The following is a 20,053-nucleotide window of genomic DNA, read 5'->3' as shown; positions in this document are numbered from 1 at the left end:
CCACCCCCCCACCACTCCACACTGGGGAAACTTGCCTCCTCTGTTCCTGGTCACTTTCACGTTATTTCCCTAAGAAAGTTAAATCGCTTTGGCACCTGACTCCAAAGCAGGTCATGGTTGGAAGGGAACCCCAGATCCCACAGGGGCAAATGTGGAGTCCATTTTCTCCCCTCCCCCTTCCCAAAGCTCAACTTCTCTCCAGGCTGTTTCTTTTTTTTATGACTGTAAACATAGATAGTGCTTTATTTTGTTAATAATAAGATAATGAGTAACTTAACCAGCACATTTCTCCTGTTTACACTCGGGGAAATTTTTGTTTTCTGTTGGCATAATAAAGCAGACCTTTTCAGAATCTGGCCCTTGTGTGGGGGAAGGGGAGGCTGGGCCAAGTCAACAAGTCCTGTATGTACCCCCAGCCCAAGCACCACTGCCCCCTGGTGGCAGTTCGAGGGAGCTTCAGGTGTGGGGCTGGGAAAGAAACATCTGAGGCAAGGGAGGCCCAGGCCAGATGCCGCCCCCTCAGAGCACACTCTCTGAATGAGACACTGCCCTTGCCTCAAGGAGGAGGGCCACACCTCACCACAAAGTGCCCACCCAGGTCCTAAGAGGGCGATGGTAGGAGTCAGGAAGCTTGGGTTCTCTCCAGAACTAGCCACATGGCTTTGTGTGTTGCAGGGGAGAGGGGGGAGGGGTTGTCATGTCTCCTCTTCGGTCCACATTGAGCTCACCTGAAAACAGGGTTAGGCCTTATCCATGCTTCCTAGCCTCTTTGGAGGAGCCCTTTGAGAAATCTAATGAAAGCGGTGGACTTTCATCTCAGAAAAGTGCTCACAGGGATACCCCAAGCCCATGTATGACCACCTAGGATACTGATTAATGAGCAGGGTAGGGTCTCTAATGATGTATTTCAGGGCTCTATCTATGACCTTTGCTTTGAATGAAGATTACAAAGAACTACATATCACACTAGGAGAAATAAGTCCATTAGACCCAAAAGGGCTGAATAACAGATTAAAACTCTCAAAATGCATATTAACAAGGATTGATAAAAAGACCAATTCTTGTGGTTAAAAAATGGATCCTTTTATTATAGAATGGTGGTGACAAAGCCGAATGGCAATTCTTGTGAAAGTTAGACTTGAGTTGGATTAAGAGAGGCATGTGTTCACAAAAAGGGAGGTGATGGGCCAGTGTACAGCACACAGGCCTGGTCCCAGGTGTGCTATGGCAATCTTAGGCCTTCAATAGGAAAGACCCTTGTCTTTCTGGAGGGGCCCAGGGACAGGCACCCTGCACAGAAGAGGACTGGAGGGAGCCTAGTGGACATGTATGAGAGGCATGGTTGAAAGGGCCAGGGGTGTTTAGTCCAGAACAAGAGGAGACTAAAATAGGACATAAAGGCAAGACCACTTTCTTCAAAGCTGTCAAGTGGGCAACAATAGTCTGTAGCTCATGAGGTAGAACTTGGCTTCTTGATGCATCTCAAGGGTCAATATTTTGGCTTAACATAAACAACTTTTCGATAAAGTTGTTCAAAGTGGTAGTAGACTTCCCAACACAGGAAGTATTCAAGAAGAAGCTCGTGAATGCTGCAAATGGGATTTCAAAATTGGAGAGTGGTGGTTAGAAGTTAGGTGTGGTTGATTCCAGGGAACAAACCTGGGACTGAAGTCTGTAGGGCCCCAGCCTTTAGATCTAGGGAGCAACCCAGCTGCTGACCTTTGCTGGTTTCTCCTAGCCCAGCCTCCCAAAGCTTTGGGCTCTCTCTCCTTGGCCCCCTCCACCCCATGTCTCCAAAGGGGAGCCCAGCTTCCCTGGTCCCTTGCAGTTATGGTCCTTGGGAAGAGAGGTGTGGTGGGCTGCAGCGCCTGCCCTCTGGTGGTCACATGGAAGTGTTGCTCATTTCAACTTCTGCTGTCCACCTACCCCCACGCCCCCGGTCTCCACTACCACCCGTACTGTGTTCCAAACCAAATGTGGGCAGTCTAGTCTGTTCAGGACACTCCTAGCCAGGCTCTCCCTCCCGCCAGTCCCGAGTTCTTCCTTCCCTATTCTCAGGTCCTGTGTGGCCTCTGGAGCCTGAGGCCAGTACTGCCCACTTCCCACTCCACCTCCTGCATCCTGCCCTCTTCATTCTAGCTGCCGAGACAGAGCCACGTGCCCTGTATCCTTTTAGGTTGGGAAAAGCCCTCCATGAGAACCTGTAGTTGGTGCCCTGGAGCCCAGCCCCCTCACCCCAGGAGAGGCAGGACAGGGTCTGATGGGTTTCAAGGCCAGGAACAGTGTTCCTGTTCATTGCCAGCAAGGCTTGGCCACGAGCTCATTCTTTGCCCTGTGTGCCTCCCTGGCAGAGGCCAAGGGTCAAAACCCAGGACAGATGAACTTCTGCCTAGACACGCTTTGCTCACAGTGCCTGCTGAATCTAGGAAGACTCTTTGAGGCCTGGTGCTGAGCAGGGGGGTAGGGGTGGGTGCAAAGGTGCAGTCAGTCTGGAGTGGCAGTGAAAGGAGTGAAGGTTGGACTCCAGGGCTTCGTGGGGGAGGGGCATACCTAAACTCCCTCCCCACCCCACCCTACCTGTCCTCCCCCCTGGAGAACTGAGGAATGAGGATGGTTTTTCAAAGACACCAGTAAGATAGTGCCTGCAGGTTAACTCCCTCTATGCAAGTAGTGGCCACGGGATAATACCTGGGGGCCCTGTCCCAGCCATTCCCTGCTCACCACCATGACATCATCTCTAATGCTATGACATCAAGGCCCCAGGAGGCTGGAGACAAGCTGCCTTCACAGCGGTTATTCCTGCCCTCAGCTCCAGAGGTGGGGAAGGTGGACACTGCCATTTAGTCCACAGGAAGGTTGTACCATGACCACCCGACTCCACGGAAAACCCTTGGGGGCCTACTCTGCCCAGCCCTGGCACTATCCCTATGCCGGGACACCTTTCCCCATGTCCTCCATTGGCACCCCCAGGCTCAGTCCTGCAACCCATGACGGCCCAAACACACTGGGTCACTGTGACCTTGAAGGTGGCTGCCAGCTTAGTTCTAGTGGTTGCCATGGCACCCTGCTAGTTTTGCAGGCAAAAGCCAAAACAGCCAGAGTCCACCTGGCACTGGGCACCTTCTGGGGGGCCCTGGAAGCAGCTGCTGCCTAGTCCTGTGAGGGCAGCCCTGGCAACCCAGGCTGCTGAGGAGGGCGCCTCGACTCACCTCTGAGCTCCTGTTCTCCCCTCCCTCTGGCCTGAGCAAGTGACAGACTGGTTTCAGAAATCAGCCTTGCCTGCTGTCAGGCAAAGCAGTTCCCCACCAACACCCCAGAGAAGAGCCAGAGAGGACCAAGGAAGAAGTCCCGAATACTCTCCTTCAAAGTCTTACTAGTTTGTCACCTGGGTAAGGCCAAGTTCTCGGAATCCACAGCCTAAGCTGCCTCTAAGCAGCACTGTCCCAGGCCAACTGATTCTAGCAAGACGGTCAAAGTCAGAGGGGCTGTGAAACCACCAACCCTGCTCAGGTATGCCCCAAACCAGGAGCCCGGACCTGGTAAGTCAGGCACATGGAGGGCATGGTAGGAAGAGTGCAGCCCAAGGGGACCCTAGAGAAGAGGCCGGAACACTCCACGCACCCCCCACCACCACATGTCCCCCACCACAGGTGTACTAGTCACACCCTCCAGGTTAAAGCCTCACCAGGCACAGAGTGGTCCAGAAATGGCCATTTTAATGCAGAAAATCAAGATAAGTTACAAATGAATCACTTTATGGGCCCCAGAGGCTGTAAGGGTAGAAAGGAGGTGGAGGCCCTTGGGAATCAGGGGCAATGAGCTCAGTGAGCACTTCGGGGGATTCTAGCCAGGCTCTCGCATGCCAGGCGAGCCCTGGAGGTTTCCGGCCCCTGCCCCTTGACTCCCGCTCGTCATTCCTAAGTATGGAGACCTTGGGTCAACGTCAAGACAGAAGGTGAACATGGAGAGACAGATCCTTGGAAGTGAGGGCCTGGAAGGCAGGGGGAAGGAACAAGGCAGGAGGCTGCTGGCTGTTGTCCCCTCCATCAAGCCATAGCTTGAAAGAGCCCAGCTCTGGAGGCCCAGGACATCACCACTCCCTTGCCTTCCCTCCCAGCAGGCTGCAGAGAGACAGACACAAGCACAGAGCAGAAAGGGCACAGGAAGGGAGCACAAGTCCTCAGGCTCAGGTTGGGAAGGGGCTATTTGATTGGATCTTGCTTGGAGAAAGAGAGATCTCAGATGAGGCAGCTGCTGGGGGGCTAATGAACCCAATTCTAGATGCGCCCCGCCTGCCGCCCCAAGATACATACATCCATCTGTCAGAGTTGGCATGATGCTGGTTTGGGCTCAGCACCTCTCACGTGGGGCCTGTTGGCTGATGGGCTGGAGGCTCAGGGCGCTGGAGGTAGAAAGGAGCCCTCCCACCTTCCCTTCTCCCCAAGCCAAGAAGGTCAAGCGACACATCTAAGGCAGCCCAGATTCCGGTCTGGCCTGGCACTGGGAACACTGGGAACACTGGGCTTCCCAAGGGTGGTTGTGGTCTGGTCCCTGGCTGGCTACAGGCACTTTCCCCCAAGTCTGGCCAGGTAAAGGGGACCCCCAGAGCTGGGTCCATCAGCCTCTCGAAACAAGAGAATGTGGTCACAGCAGCACCTACTTGGGGCTGGTAGCAGGGGTGGAGTCTTCTTGGACACCCACCTGTCCCCTCTCCCACCTTGTCAAAGGGTGTGGACCCCAGAGCAGAACCAACCCCTGGAGAACTGGCCTGCCAGGCAGATGGGGAGGGGAGGAATGGGGAAGCTGGTCACTTTGGCATCTCCAAGGCCGACACTTGAGGCTTCACCTTGAAGTACTGGTTGAATCGGATCACCGCGTACCTGCCAGAAGACAAGGGAGGGAGCTGGGGGTGAAAAAGGAAGCCAGGTGGGCCCTGCTGGGGGACTCACGTCATGAGCAAAGTTTCTCACCAGCTCAGCCCATCTAGGTCTAGGCAGATCCACCCCAGCCCAAGCTGATTTTTTTTTTTTTTACTTCAACTATAATTTTATTTTTCTTAGATCAGAATGGAGCGACCCTTCCCCAAATGAGATCACTTTTTTTTTTTTTAACAGTTTAGTAATGTTAAGTACATTCATACTGCCAGGCGACAGATCTCTAGGACTTTTTCATTTTGTAAAACTGAAATTCTATACCTCTTAAACAGCAACTCTCCATTTCTCCCTCCCCCAGCCCCTGGAAACCACCATTCTACTTTCTGTTTCTATGAATTTGACTAATTCAGTTACCTCATATAAGTGAAATTATATAGTACTTTTTTTTTTTAATAGGCTTAGCATAATGTCCTCAAAGTTCGCCTACAGTATAGCTAGCATGTGACATAATTTCCTTCCTTTTTAAGGCTGAATAATATTCTATTGTATGAATTTACCATACTTTGTTTACCCATTCATCCGGGGATGGTTTGTTTCCACCTCTTGACTACTGTGAATAATGCTGTTACAAACGTGGGTGTGCAAACATCTCTTAGAGACCCTGCTTTCAGTTCTTTTGGACACATATCCAGCCCTGAGACTGCTGGATCAGATGGCAATTCTATTTCTCATTTTTTGGGGAAGCAGAGTCGTTTCCCAGAGCAGCTACGCCATCTACATTCCCAACAGTCCTGCACAAGGGTTCCAGTTTCTCCACGTCCTTGCCAACACTTGCTATTTTCTGTTTATTTGATAGCGGCCGTCCTAATGGGTGTGCGGTACTATCTCACTATACTTTTGACCTGTATTTCTCTAACGGTTGTGAACTCTTTGAAGCCAGGGTAGTGATTCATTTTTGGCTGAGGGAAGATGGGGAGGAGACAGGCAAGGAGACTGGACCAGATGGAGGACAAAATGATTCCTGGTCCTCAGGGACATAAATACCTCTCATGATGGAGGCCCTGGGGAGGAGTCAATATTCAAGTACTGTGTCGATACAGCCCGTAGTGCAGCACTAGGGGGCATCGGAGGAGGAGATGGGTCTGATAACCCCCACATGGTAGGCACTAAACCACCAAGTGACTTGAGTGAGTCACTTCCACTCTCTGGAACACTGTGCCCTCTGCTATAAAATAAGGACTGGACTCATGATCGTTCAGATGGATTTGCAACAATTCCATTCACAACCAGGCCCTGTGGGACAGTTAAAAGGAAAAACCTGAAAGAGAATCAGGATAAGGGCACTGGAGAGGGAGGAGGATGCGAGAAAGTGTAATCTCCCAGCAGGCAGGCAGGCAGGGAGGGCATGAGAACTTCAGGCTCCTTCCAAGTGCTGCTCTGGGCTCCCGGCCTCCCCGGAGTAGTGACCTCACAGCCACGGGTTGGTTGGTATGGGAGTGAGTTTGTGGAGGCGTGGACTCCGGATGTTCTACTTGGGCTGTCCTTTGCCCCACATCCTGGGCTCAAAGCTCTTTCTTTTCTCCTTCCCCCATCCCGCTCCCAACTTGTCCCTGTACTCACCTGAGGAAATCAAAGTCGATGGTAGAAAACTGGTTCTGGATGAGGGCCCAGAGTGCCCAGAAAAAGTGAGATGCCTAGAAACAGAATAGAGAGGGTCAGCACGGCGATCCCCCAAGCCTGTCATGGACCCTATATAGTCAGAGGGACACAGTCACTCAGGAAAATACAGAACTAGGACACTGGCAGAAGCAAATATTTGGGGGCTCCGCTCCTTCCAGAAAAAGGCAAGCTGAGTCAGTTCTACCCACCCTGGGAGAGGATCGGCTGGATGGTGCTTCTAGGGCTTTCGGCTTATTCCCCAGCCCAAGCAGAGTGCCACCCCTGGCCTGTCCCACATCAGGGCCTCTCCTTAAGTCTTCAAGGCCCATGTATCCAGGACGAGATGAAGCCCTAAGTCGAGCTCAGGCCCAGCTGGCCAGTGGAGGGGCTGGTACCTCTCAGCAGTGCCCTGGCCACATGGCCATCAGGGGTCATGCTGGAGGAACCTTCCTTCCCAAAACTGACCTTTCCCTCTCTTCCATCAGGAGGCAGGGTCAGGTTGGAAAATGAGTGTAGATGTAGGAATTAGCAGCCCGAGTGTAGAAACTGACTAAGTAGTCAATTGTTCCCTGTAGCCAGAGGTGCCCATGGGGCCCAGGTTACCCCAGGTTCAAGAAGCAAGAGAGCCATGCTTCCTGCTGCCCCCGAGCAAACGGCAGTGACAACAGTACTTTCCCAGGCTGGGGTCCCCCACCCAAACCCCAGTCCTGCTTGCTCTGGGACTGGCAGTACGGTACCTCCGTCCATTTTCTTCACTTCTTAGGACTTAAAAGGGGTGCAGATTAGCAAGTATGAATAATTACTGAAGATTTAGCAGGAGGAAGGCAGGGTGGGACAGTTAAAAGGAAGAACCTGAAAGAGAATCAACTCTGTTCCAGCGAGGAGACTAGAACAGGCAATGTAGAATCCCAGGTGAACAAGACTTTACTTAAGCTCTACGACAGATTGTGAAATTCAGGGCAGCTGACTTGTCTTCTTGCTTATGTACGGGTTAACAATAACAAGACTAGTTAGCAATCCCCTGGGCACACACCCGTGGAGACGTGGCATGAGCCATGTACCCTGGATAAGTGGCACTCAAAATCAAGAACTGACAGCACAGTAATTGGAGCAGGAAGAGCCTAATGGGAAAGACAAAGAGTTCTGAGTCAGCAGAGGAAGCTAAAAAGGAGGATTAGAGCTTATATTCTCCATCTTCTCCAAAGGCTTTAAAAAAATGAGGGGATATGTTTAACTGCAGCATGAAAGACTAAGGTTAGAGACTAGAAAGAACTGAGAAGCTAGACTCTTTCCTGGAAGTGGTTCTCCAGGAAGGAGAGAACCTAGACTTGATGGGGTGGGGGAAGCAAGGAACAAGAGTCTTAGTATTATGGGGGCTGCCCAAGGTGGAATATAGGAGTACATGACGGGGTGGGGTGTGGGGTATGGGAAAGGGAATCTCCAGGACCTCACACCCGGCCCCAGGCTCTGCTTCCTCCTCCACAAGACTGTGAGAGGGCAGTGGGGGTGAGTCCAAGTCCCTCCTCCCAGCTCCTCCTTCTCCTGCCTCCTCCCAGTCACAAGCACTCACCAGGGCAAACTTGTTGACTTGTACGTAGAGCCTCTCCACCTCCCTGGAGGTCACGGCCATCCCCTTTTGTGCCTGTAGGTAGTAGCGCAGCCATTGCAGCTGGGTCTCCCGTACCGGGTACCGGCAGTAATTGACTTCATTCACACCTGATGGGGAGGCAACACAGAAGGTGCTGGGTGATGGCCCACCTAGGGGTCTCCACCAGCCCAGGTGTTCTCTGTGCCCCTGAAAACCTCCATCTGCTCTGCCCTGTGGCCTGTGCCTAGGAATGCAGCTTGTCTGACCACCTAACTTACCTAATATATAGAGGGTCAAGCCTCGCCCCAGCTGGTGGCACTGCTTTCAGTGGGGCAGAGAGGCCAACTAGTTGAACAAGGGACAGTATTGGGAGTGATGGGGAGCCCCTAAGGCAGCATCACAGTCTCCTCATGACCTTTATAAAACTAAGTCACATAGGAGGCACTTGGTCACAGCACTGAATTGGCCTAGTTATCTTGGGTCCAACGCTAACCTCCAGTTAATCTTGGACAATTCCTTTCCTCTCACTGGCCCAATCTCTTCATTGAAAAAAAGGGGCTAGACTTAACGTGTGCATCTCAACCATTGCTTCCTGGACCAGTTGAGCTGGCTACTTAAAAAACATCACCTGGAAAGCTTGGTAACAACACAGATTCCCAGGCATCTTCCACCCCCGGTCCTGTTCTCCAGATGATTGGGAAAAATAGACAGAACTCGATGACCTCCATCCCTTCTAGGCACTTCCTTGAGTCCTCAAGCCGCCAGCCCAACATGCACCAGCCACATCCTGGGCACGGTGGCAGAGGCCCTGGCTTCAGAGCTGGTACAGAAAGCAGCATTTACTTAAGATAGAACCAGGATTGGACCACCTTCCCCAGTTTCTTCCTCTTCTTTCCTTCCTGTCCTTCCCAAGCTTCCCTTACATTTTTGGAGAAACACACTTGGTCTCCTAGGTCCCCAAGAGGATGGCTGGAAAGAATCTCCTTGGGCAAATGTAGAAACTAAGGCCTAGAGAGAAGAAATTTGCTCAGGGTCACGTATCCAGTTAGAGGCAAGTTCAGGGTTAGAACTCCTATCTCCCTGCTCCCGAGAATGCAGAAGGTCCCTCTCCCTAGCTCTCAATCTCCCCCTCTGCCCTCCTCCTTCTCCCATGCTCAGTTCTTCCTTCTTCATTCTCGACTTGGAAGCAGGATGCAATCTGCCTCTGAAGAAATTCCAGCTGGACTTTGCTCTGTGTGGTGGGTGAGGAGGACTTAAAATGCTTAAGAATTATCCCCTCTGGAAAGGCTAGTGGTTCAGGCCCAGTGCCCGGCCAGTGCCAGCCTCAGCCCCGTGCCACCCCCACAGTTCAGCTGTTCAGCCCAGCTGAGGCCCCATGGTCCCTTTGGTTCCTAAAGGCAGCTGGGGGCCACTCCAGGGAGTTACACCCTCAGGTATAATTCAGCACTTGACAGATCTGGTCACCTGAGGTTCCAGAAGAGACATGACTGAGCTAGGGAATGGCTGACGCTGGCCCAGTTGGTGGCTCTACAGGTGCCTCGCCTATCCTAAGCCCCAGGGGCTGGCTACGTCATGCTGAGCACCTCACACTGCCATCCTGGGGCTGTCTCTCCAACCTGTGTCTAGGGGCTAGCTTCTTCAGTCCCATCTAATTGTTTTTTAACAATTAAGCCTTCAAGCTGGAAAAACCTGCTCTGCTTCCTTTACACAAATGGTCCTATTATACATACTGTGCCTTGATAGTACTACTGCCTGCTCCTAGGAAACACTTCCCTCATTCTTCCTCTTTCGGTCCTGCTCCAGTCTCCTGGGCTGCAGGAAAGCCTCCCTTCCTAATACCACAGCAAATACCAATTAACGCTTAGTACGTGCCAACTGTATGTGTATCGAATATCGGTACTACAAAGTGAGTACTATTAGTATATCCATTTTACAGAAGCACAGAAAAGGTAAGTAACCTGCTCAGGGGTCAGACAAGTAGTAAGCAACAAAGCCAGGATTTGAAGTTGAGGAGTCAAGTTGCAGAGTACACACTTTTACCTAGTTCCACCTAGATTACACTCAACAGGCCACAGGGCAAGTAGCTACTTGCAGCTTATTCTGCTTCTTATCTGCATGCTGGGCCCTTATTTACAACTGTGCAAGCCGTATGGGTATAAAGGAGCTTGAACAAGGGGGAAAGCGGAGGTGGGGCTGTCCTGTGGTGGTCCAGCTGTCATGGGCTGCATATACCTAGAGAAAGGGTCTTCTTCTAAGTCACACGCCAAGCCGAGTATCCTCAGGGATCCTATAGTGGACATGTCTTCCTAATTGCACCAAACTGCCATATGAGCTGGCAGGGGGTGCACTCTGTGTAAGGGGTGGGAGGGGGGCGGGTCCTGCCTCCCCCAAGGGAGTTGGAGCTCTCACGAGACAGGGTGTGTTTTCCCCAAGCTTGGATATTCGGCAGACAGGGGCTGTCTAGCCTCCTCCCCACCCCCACCCTACCCCGAGTAAAGAACCCCATCTCAGCCGTCCCTTGGACCTGGCCATCCATCATAAGGAGGATTATCTTGGACACAGGCCAAACAGCAATACCCCTCTCACCTGCAAACTCATTGAAATGGTTGCCAATGTCGAAAGCTTGGTAGTTGTAGCCAGCGTATTCATAGTCAATGAACCGCACGTGACCTATGAGGTAGAGGAGAGGCAATGAGGGCTGGCCCCAGATCTGGACATAGGGCCTGGTTAGGCCTCTAGACCTCCAGGATGTAACCACTGCCTCTCGCTGGTCTCTGCAGCAGCCCGGCCTTACCCAACCCCTCAGTGGCAATCTTCTAAGCTGTTTCCTTCTGTCTATCCATTGTCTATTTGCTCCTCCCCCAACTTCAGCTGTCCCTCTCACAGCTGGATCCTCAGACGCTCCCCAGCTAAGGACATCTGTCCTCAGCATGGTTGAGGACCATGCTAAGTGGGTGAAGCTCTCTTATCAGGATCACGAGTGGTTCTCCCTTTAGGAAGGCTTGAGGCAGCCGCGATGTCCTTGGAAGCCCAAAACATCATCGTGGGAAGAGCTTGGGTTCTCTCATGTTGAAGACCTCCACAAACCATGATTCTGAGTTCTTTCTCGGCATACATTTTTCTAAGTAGGAATTTGTTTCCTTTTCCGTTTCTCTCCTACAAATTAAGACCTAAGCAAAAAGGTCTCCTTTTACTTGTCCAAGTACCAGCCTGAGGAATAGAACCCTGCTGGCCAGCCAGGGCCAAGGAAATCATACCTTTGGTGCTGTCATAGATGATGTTCTTGCAGAGCAGATCATTGTGACAAAATACGACAGGGGAGTCCAATTGGGACAGGTGCTCCTTCAGCCAGGCCAGCTCCCGTTCCAACACCTCTATCTTAGGGACATCTGTAGAAAGGCTGTATAGTGGCAAGAAAAGTGGCTGGTGGAGGGAGGGCTGATAGTAGACAGGCAGGTGCTTGGCCTCAAAAGCCCTAAGCTCTGCCCTCTCGTTATTTCTTATTGCAGAGGGAGGACCCTAGACAAATGGCTAACCTTTCAGACCCTCACTTTAGTCATCTGTAAAGTGGCACTAAGGCTTCCTACCCTTTTGATGTCCCATGGTTACTCTAAGAAGCCGATTAGCTTAAAAGCATTTTGCAAAGCACCAAAATCTCTGACTGAACAGTGTCCCTGCTACTTTGTGAGATAGGAAGGAAAGAAAGGAAGCATGAGAGAGGACAGGGGAAGTGAGGACGATTCCAGACTCAGAGAACAAGGGCAGCGGGGCAGAGATGCAAACAGATCTGCTCTCAAGACCTACGAAAAATTCCTAGGGGAAGAGGTGGCTCTCCAAAGTTCCTCAAGTGGAGGGATCACAGTGTGCCAGGGAGAGGCTGAAAGCTGGCATGCTCTTGAGGAGGCAGAGGTGTGTCCTGGTGTGTCTCCCTCATGCTCTAGCAGCGGGCGTCACAGAGATCATGTAGTCTAACTTCTCATCACATAGACCACTCAGGCCTACATAAGAAAGCAAACAAGTTGCTTCTTGGGCTCTCTCCTACGAGGCCAAGGAAATATTAGGGCCTTTCAATGAAAAAGCACTTGCTATGTAACTCCCCAATATCTTGCCCCTTCCACCTTGAACTAGGAGTGTTTCCTTGTCCCAGACCCCTGCCATACTGGGCATGGGCAACTTGAGGGCAGGAACAAAGATGCATGGAGACCACTCCGCCCCACCCCATCCCACTGCACACACAGGCATTGCTGCTGAAAGAAATACACTTTGAGGAATGAATGAATGGGTCCATCAGAGGCCACAGGGAAGCACTGTGTACAGAAGCTCTGAACTTTTGCACCCAGGAAGCACACAGATCTGTGTACACTGAAAAGTCAAATAGTCAGCGGAGCCCTTAAAACTCCAGAACCACCAATGGGAGGAGGGGAGGGGGCTAGGGTTTCATCTCCATTCATGTGTCTCCTGTTTGCTCCCTTGTCCAGGGGCGCAACAGTACGAGTGGGTACATGAGAAGGAAACGGGTCCTCCTAATGCTTCCAGGGGACAGCCCCGCCACCCCCTCACCTGGCCCAGAAGCCAGAACACAAGAAGAGTATTTGGCGACCAAGGTATCCCCAAGTGCCCCCGGAAAAGGACTATCAGCAGGATCCCTCCCAGGCTGGAAGGTCAAAGCTAAAGAGGATCTTGGGTCTCTAGTCCAACCCCATGGGGAAACTGAGGCTCAAGGAAACGCAGTCTTCCTCTCAGCCTCCAGATGTCTGTTGCAGAGCTGGACTCTCTACTTCCTAAGGAAAGCAGTCCTCAGCCCATCCATGGATCCAAAATTAAGTGGGGCCTCCTAACTGCAAGGGCCTCAGTGCCCCACAGAGCCCCTCTGCATAGGTGGCTCAAAGTCCGGGAATCTGTTAGGACTGGTCTGGGGGAGACCTCCCGCCACTTGTTCCCACCCCATCCTCACTGGAGTTTATCTGTATCCACGGGGCTGCACAGGATGCATTTCCCTCTTGGCTCTCCTGAAGAGGCTACCTTTTAAGATTCTTTTTTCTTGGGCTGAGACCATCCAAAGATAAGAATTAGGAGGCTTTCTTTGGTTTGCCTGGGTCTCAGCTTGAAAATCATGGCTTTGACATCCATGATTGCCCAGGCCCTGACCTCTGTATGACCCTGCACTACCCACCCCAAGGCCATGCAGATTGTTACTGTGGGAACAATCCAAGCCTTCTACCTCCCTCCCCCGACCACCTGAAACATAGCCAGCACGGCTTTCTTCAGCCCTGACACCACCGCATTCTCTCAAGGCTGTGGGGCTGGCAGAACAGTCACCACCGCCACATCTCAGAAACCTTCACACCCCAAGTTGGGCTGTTCCTCTGTCCCTCAGAGGCCACAGGAGATGGGTGAAGGGGCCTGGGTTTCCTCCTGATAAAGAGACTGATGCCTCGCAAGTGTCCACTGGGCTCTCAGGATCCGGACGGTGGAAAGACTTTCCAAGTGTGAGCTTACATCACCTTTGCCCCCACACCACTCAGCCCATCTGAGTCTCTAGATGCCCCTGAAGCTATTATCAACCTCACATCCTCCTGGATACCCCGGACACTTCTATGCCCACCCAAACACCAAGGTTACCACATCTGTTTCCACAAGGTCTCGGACTCACGCCCCGCTCCCCAGTCCATCCCGCCCCCCAAGCTGCCTAGGGCAGTGTTCCTCCAAATGTTTTTCTTTGATCCCTTGCCTCAGAATCACCAGGGGAGCCTATGAAATGCAGATTCCTAGGGTTGAACTTGAGACCTCCCATCACTTCCCAGGGTCAGGCTGGGAACCTGCACTTAGCAAGCACCCAGGGGAATTCTCATGTTCAAGTGTGGGGAACCCCAGTGCTAGATGTTGCCCATTCAATTTCGACATGCCTCCAGCTGCTCTCCCTACCTCAAATCCCCGTTCCCCTAACGTCCACCTAAGTCTGTCCTTCACAAAGCTAGAAAAGCTTTCTTTCTCCACATCAGAGTCCTGCCCAGGTCACTGAGCCCAACCCAAACACCTTCATAATGACTTTCCACTGCTGCTAAATTGAATCTTCACTCCTTAACCTGGCATTGAAGACTCCTCACAATCTAGGTCCAACTCACACAACCTCTGCAGCCTCATCTCTCACGACCCCTCCCAACCCCTCCTAAAAGATCTGCTCCAGCCAACTCATCTACTTGTAATCCATGAGCAGTCTGCCTCCTGCCGGTGTGGCCTCCCTCCCTCTCTCTGCCAAGAAGACTCTCCCTGGTTCTTCTACCCTTGGCATGTACTACATGCCCTGCCTTCGTCTATATCTCTGCATGGATAGGTCCTATTTACTCAGAGGGTTCCTGAGGGCCTGTGGGCAGGGCCAATATCACTTTCATGTTTTTTGTTGTTCTAAATCCCAATCATTCTTTATAAAATGAAGAATGGACTAAATCAGGGTTATTAGGCAAGCTATTAGGCAGGGTTATTATGGAGCTCAAGTGTTTCATGAATCAGAGTGATTGGTCACACACCCTGCTCTGGGGCAAGGTAGGCAGTTCAGGGTAAGTATCATCCCCTAAAGCAGGGGTCCCTAACCCCAGGGCTGTGGACCAGTACCAGTCCATAGTCTGTTAGGAACCAGGCTGCACAGCAGGAGGTGAGCAGTGGGCCAACCAAGGAAGCTTCATTTGTATTTGCAGCTGCTCCCTAGCGCTGGCATTACCACCTCAGCTTCACCTCAGATCATTAGGCATTAGATTCTCATAAAAGCACCGGTCCCTGGTGCCAAAAAGGTTGGGGACCGCTGCCCTAAAGAGGCTCAGAATAGTTAAGCAACCTGATTTCCCCAAGGTCAAAGGTACACAAGAGTAAAGGGAGTTGGTCAGCTCTTCTCCAGGTATTACTCCCCTCCCAAAAAGGTCACCCTTCTCCCCAAAGGTTATACAGTGACAGCAGAGTCAAAGGAAGCTGCAGCAGCAAGGGTTATGCCTAAGCAACAGGCCTGGACTCTAGTCCCTGAGCTGCAACTGATTGCAATGACCTCGGGCAAGTCGCATCTCCACCCTGGACCTCAGTTTCTCTATCTGTCAAAGTTGTGGTCTAGGTGATCAGAGGGTCCTCTGGCTCAGACACCAGAAGATCCTGCTCTCCATGTGCTGTTCAAGTCCTAAGGGGCAAGGCAGTCCTTGCCCCAGAGATAACACTCGACATAGAAGGTCTGAACATGGCCCATGCTGGACAAATAGTCCGAAAGCACTGCTTAACACCCTTAAGTGGGAGGATCCAGATAAAGTCATCGTGTGTATGAGAGACAAAGATACACAATCGGGACAGAGTTCCTTACTGTCTTGTCATCTTCAAAGAGGGAAGGAGATACTCTGCCCCCAAACCTGGGTACCCCACTCCCACCTGAAACCAGGATGATGCTCAAGCCTTTTCTGGAGGGGGCAGGATGACACCACTCCTCCTTGCCCCTATCGTTTTCTCAGCACTCGAGGGAATGCCGGCGAGCCAGGTATCTGAAGGCTGGGACAGGTATCGGCTGGCCGGCCAGAGCATAAAGGGAGGTTCTGGGAACCCTGCCTTATCTGGAGAAAGGTGATGTCAGGATGGACAAAAAGAGCCGAGAGGAAACAGCAAGCTGTGAGTCAGAACAAGGTGGGGAACTGGGTCCCCAGGGGTGCATGGGGATAGGAGGCATCCAGGCAAGTAGCAGCAGTCCTGATGTCCTAAGGGCTTGTCAGCAGGTAAACTGCCTTCTTCTGACTGACTCTAACTCAGCCTCCCCCCATTCTCAAGGGCCAGGCCCTCCATCCTCACTGCTCAGAAAGCAGCTCAGGTAGAAGGGGCCCTGGGCTAAGAACAGAAGCCCTGCCTCTGACTAGACCAAGACATTGGGCAAAGCTTAGTCTCTGAGCCTCAATATCCTGTAAGTAAAGTGGAGAGATACTGTCCCCGACCCTAAGCCCTGCCACAACCAGAAGACTCGTAGAGAAATAAGCACATGGGTCTAAAACTGTGACTCTAAGTTCCTCAGATTTACTCAATTGGCCCAACTCTGCTTGGAGACAGAGGCTTAGCAATCAGGACTGAAACCCCTAAATCTCCTGTGAGGTGGGATGGAACAAAAAGATGGGGAGGGGAAATCATATGAAAGCGGTACACACAGTAGCAGCCTTGAACCCTCCCAGATCTCTGTACCTGGGGCTGATCTCATTCTTCACAAGGGTGAAATAACTGTGCATCTTGTGCCAGAGGGTAGGCTTGGGCAGGCTGCCGTTGGCATGGATGGTGTGAATCTTTGCCATTTCTAAGGCGATTAGCCTACAGCCGAAAACAGAAAAAGTAGAGTATCAGTGTGGGGCGGGCCCCCCACTCAGCCCCTCCTGCCCAGAAAGGGGCCCTACAGGGTCCATGAGAGCGCTAGCCAGAGGGCTGAGTATGGAACTATTACATATTACAAATCTTTTGAGAGCTCACAGTCTCAGTAGAAGGCATGAAAATGAGGTAAGACCTTTAGCTCAGCAGCTCCCTTTCCAGATCCAGAGCTGGGGCTGCTTCAGGCACCAGAAGGGCAAAGCAGTAGGCTGTTGGCTACAGGTCAATGACCCAGGTTATGTACCCACAGCAACCTCTGAGGACAGAGGGGTCACCTGGAAATAGGAGTGGTGCCCCTCCTCCCCGCTTGGACTCTGACCCGTGCCCTGGGGGAGTGGTGAACACAGGGCACCAAGGGATCAGGGAGTGGTGATGCCAGGCAGGGAAGAAATGCCTGCCTCTTATCAGCCTGGCCAAGGTGGGAGGGAAGCAGGAGGGACCAGGGCAGCCCCTTCCTCTGCAGCAGGGAGTTGATGCTGGCGGCTGGGTGCCAAGGACACAAAACAAACCAGTGTTCTATTTTCAAGTTCTCCTGTGGACATTATCCAAGGTCCCAGGAGAGAAGGAGGGGGTGGTGGGGAGAGGAGAAAACATTGCTGGGGAAGGTTGCTGGGAGAGGGTGGGGGTGGATGGAGGACTGACCAGTCAGAGTGGGAGGGCCCTGATAAGGACCCCAGCCTCGGAGGCCCTGTGTCCCAGCTGCCCCTCCAATCCCCCACCCCAAGCCTCTGCCAGCTCTCCCTTCTGGAGCCCCATCCCCCACCTGCTGCCAAGCCTCCAACATTCAAGCTTCCTTCGCCTCTGCCTGTTGCTCGAATAATAATCACTGGGAAAGACAACAAAGGCATTGGCTGTTTGAAACCTTGTAACCGAGCTATTCCAGGGACACCCCCTCCTCTGCCAGGTCCTAGGAAGGGGCAGGCCATCACCCCACAGGATAGCGGGGCAGTCTAGAGTCTTCTTCTGAAGGCCCCAAGGCTCCCACCTCCTAAAGGGTGGAGGGGGCAAAGGCCGTGGCAGCAGCCTGAGTGAATGAGAGATGAAGGCAGTAATTTCAGAGGCCAGGGCAGGAGGGAGCCTGCCAGGGTTTGGGTGAGGTGGGGAAACAGACCTGAGACCCTGGCCTTTCTTTCCCAAAGGAAGATTCCAAATAAAGCATGAAGAGAGTGTTTCCTTGAATATCAATAGGGCTGTTGTCTGGAATAGCAATGACAGTAACCTCAGCACTCAGCATTTTTATGCTGCAAAGCCTCAACAGGCGGAGGCTGGGAGGTGTGGTTCAGGGCAACATGGGAAGGTGCCTCCCAGAGGCCTTCCCCACCCCCTCCCTCTGCCTTTTCCTCAGAGATCCGCCTTCACCCCAGAAAAATAATGGTCTATCTTAGAAAAAGTATCAAGGAAAGGCTACTTCTTACACTTTTCCCAATTTCTGGCTCTCCCCCCAAATGTAAAGTTGTTATTATCGAACCTAAATTCATCTTCAGTCTTCCTGACAATGGTAATTGCTTCCATGAGACACTAAGTGACAGCATCAGAGTCAAAGGGGTGGTGGAGCCTGGGAGTGGTGAGGACCTGCCAATATTTGAGCTTATTTGCACAAGAGCAGGGAGGAGTCTGTGGCGGAAGCCAGGACAGGGCTCCCCAGACCCCATCCTGCTCTGACCTCACCTGTCCAGACTGGGCACCTATGGAGCTGCTCAGCGGGAGCCTGAGGATCCTGGGCAGGCCCCTGTTGCTGTTCTTGTGTCAGGAGTAACCCTCAGCCCATGTGGAGCCTCATTCTGATCCAAGTGCCCTGTACACACTGCAGTGTTGGAGGCAGGATGGTGGATTCTGCCTGCCGTCCCCACCCAGCACAGTTAGAGGAGAGAGTACACCATGGGCTCTTCTTTGGTTCTCCCCCGCATTCCAGGCCCCACAGCCTCAACATCTGCAGGGTTTGAAGGTTAAGTCAGTTTCTGGGTCCTATACATCTAGGCATTTAATTGGGAGCTGCTCTCAAGAAACCATGGGTTCTGTGAGCCTCTGGAAGCCTGGGCAGCTCCCTAAACCTGGGTTCCTACCTTGTCAGGGATTCTGAAAGGAGCTCACACTGGGGGAAGAATGATAAACTCTGGGCTGATAAAACCATGCTCAACCTAGGGCCATTCTCCTAGCATGCCTGAGCTCTTGGCAGGAGGGGAGGGGCAGGAAGCCCTGACCGCTCCAGGGATTTGGCTCAGATTTCACTTCTAAGGCTCTGAGATGTTTCCAGGTCAGACTTGGGGTGGGTAGAGGGCTGAGGCATGGACCAGGAAGGCCATCTCTGCTGCATTTAGGAAGCCGGGTCCTTTGGTCCCATGTTTGCCAAAATTCTCACATGCCTCCCACAAGAACTCATCCTTCTAGCTGAACCCACTAAAAATCTATACAAAGCTATAGCCCCTTTTTGCAGAGCAATGCACATAAGCACACACTTATTTTTCATGCAATTTCAGAGATTTCACAGATCTTATAACTCATTCATGGACTCCACTCTACACCATGGAAGCTGGCCAAGAATTTCAAAGCCCAAAGCCTGAGGGATCATGGAGATGAGCAGTACCCTGGACACCCTCCTTACCTGAAGAGCCGGGGCTCACGGATGTGCTCAGGCCCCAGGGCCACGCCTCGCATGTATTCATAGCAAAGCCCGTTCTGGAAGGTACAGTAGAGTTTCGGGGCGCAACCGTGTGCTCGCAGCAGCTGGAAGTTCCTGACTTCATTCTCCCGGTCCACCAGCAGCTCCGTCCGCTCCCCGTACACCCGAACCAGCACACAGTCCCGCATGTCTTCCTCCACGTAGCAGGCCACCAGCTTGTTGGTGATACCATCAGTGAAGCGCTAGGAAGGGAAGAGGGCAGCACAAGGGTGTGTGGGGCAGGCTGTCTGCTCTTGCCTCATGACTATACAGCTCTAGCACCTTAAGCACAACCACACAGAACGCTGAGTCCTTTATCTCCTCACTTAATAAAGAGCTCACACTGTTCCTAATGCTCTACCCTGTCCTCAAGGCCTAGGGTAGACTAGAGAGTTCAAGAAAACAATGGCAGCTTGGGCTCAGCCCAGGCACCCTCACTTCTCCTGGGTCTGCCTCCAGTGGATGGGATTTGGTGGTAGAGGAATCTGCTGACCACTTGGTGGGTAGAAGCCCCTCCCGCTCCTTCCTCCTCCATCCTGGCCCTGAAAGAAACCTTCATGGACCAGAATGTGGCAGAGGAGGGCCCAGATCATCCAGGATGAGTACATCCCCACCCAACTGCCTCTCACCGCCTGCAGGCAGAGGGCTCTTTACTGTCCCTCCTGTCCCATCCAAGGTACTAAGGTTGGCACCTACCTCAGGGCCTGGTAGTCAGAGCTCCTTAGGGCCTTTGAATTTCATACCAGAAGAGATAGCAGACTGTGGGCTGGGAGACCAGGCTCCCCAAGGGGTGACAAGGAATCAATCCTGGGATTTATGGGGCACAGTATGACAGCTAGAGCGGCCTTAGAAAACAATTGAACTAATTCTAGGTGGGGAAACTAAGGCCCATAGGGAAAG

General features: G+C 52.3%; 1 protein-coding gene across 1 annotated transcript in view; it reads right to left on the bottom strand.

The window, feature by feature from the left end:
- Positions 1-3,696: 3,696 nt before the first annotated feature.
- The window catches only part of ETNK2 (ethanolamine kinase 2), a 17,486-nt gene continuing 1,129 nt past the window's right edge, over positions 3,697-20,053 (bottom strand). Inside the window, exons 2-7 of the mRNA XM_015597823.2 lie at positions 19,097-19,356; positions 11,379-11,521; positions 10,708-10,791; positions 8,104-8,249; positions 6,495-6,568; positions 3,697-4,880 (exon numbers count right to left, since the gene is read on the bottom strand). Coding sequence (XP_015453309.1) covers positions 4,808-4,880; positions 6,495-6,568; positions 8,104-8,249; positions 10,708-10,791; positions 11,379-11,521; positions 19,097-19,356 — 780 coding nt within the window. The 3' untranslated portion in view covers positions 3,697-4,807. The remainder of the gene's footprint in view (positions 4,881-6,494; positions 6,569-8,103; positions 8,250-10,707; positions 10,792-11,378; positions 11,522-19,096; positions 19,357-20,053) is intronic.

The sequence above is a fragment of the Pteropus alecto genome, unplaced genomic scaffold (genome assembly GCF_000325575.1).
Source record: "Pteropus alecto unplaced genomic scaffold, ASM32557v1 scaffold359, whole genome shotgun sequence".
Classification (NCBI taxonomy): domain Eukaryota; kingdom Metazoa; phylum Chordata; class Mammalia; order Chiroptera; family Pteropodidae; genus Pteropus; species Pteropus alecto.
This window is presented reverse-complemented; position numbering and strand designations above follow the sequence as displayed.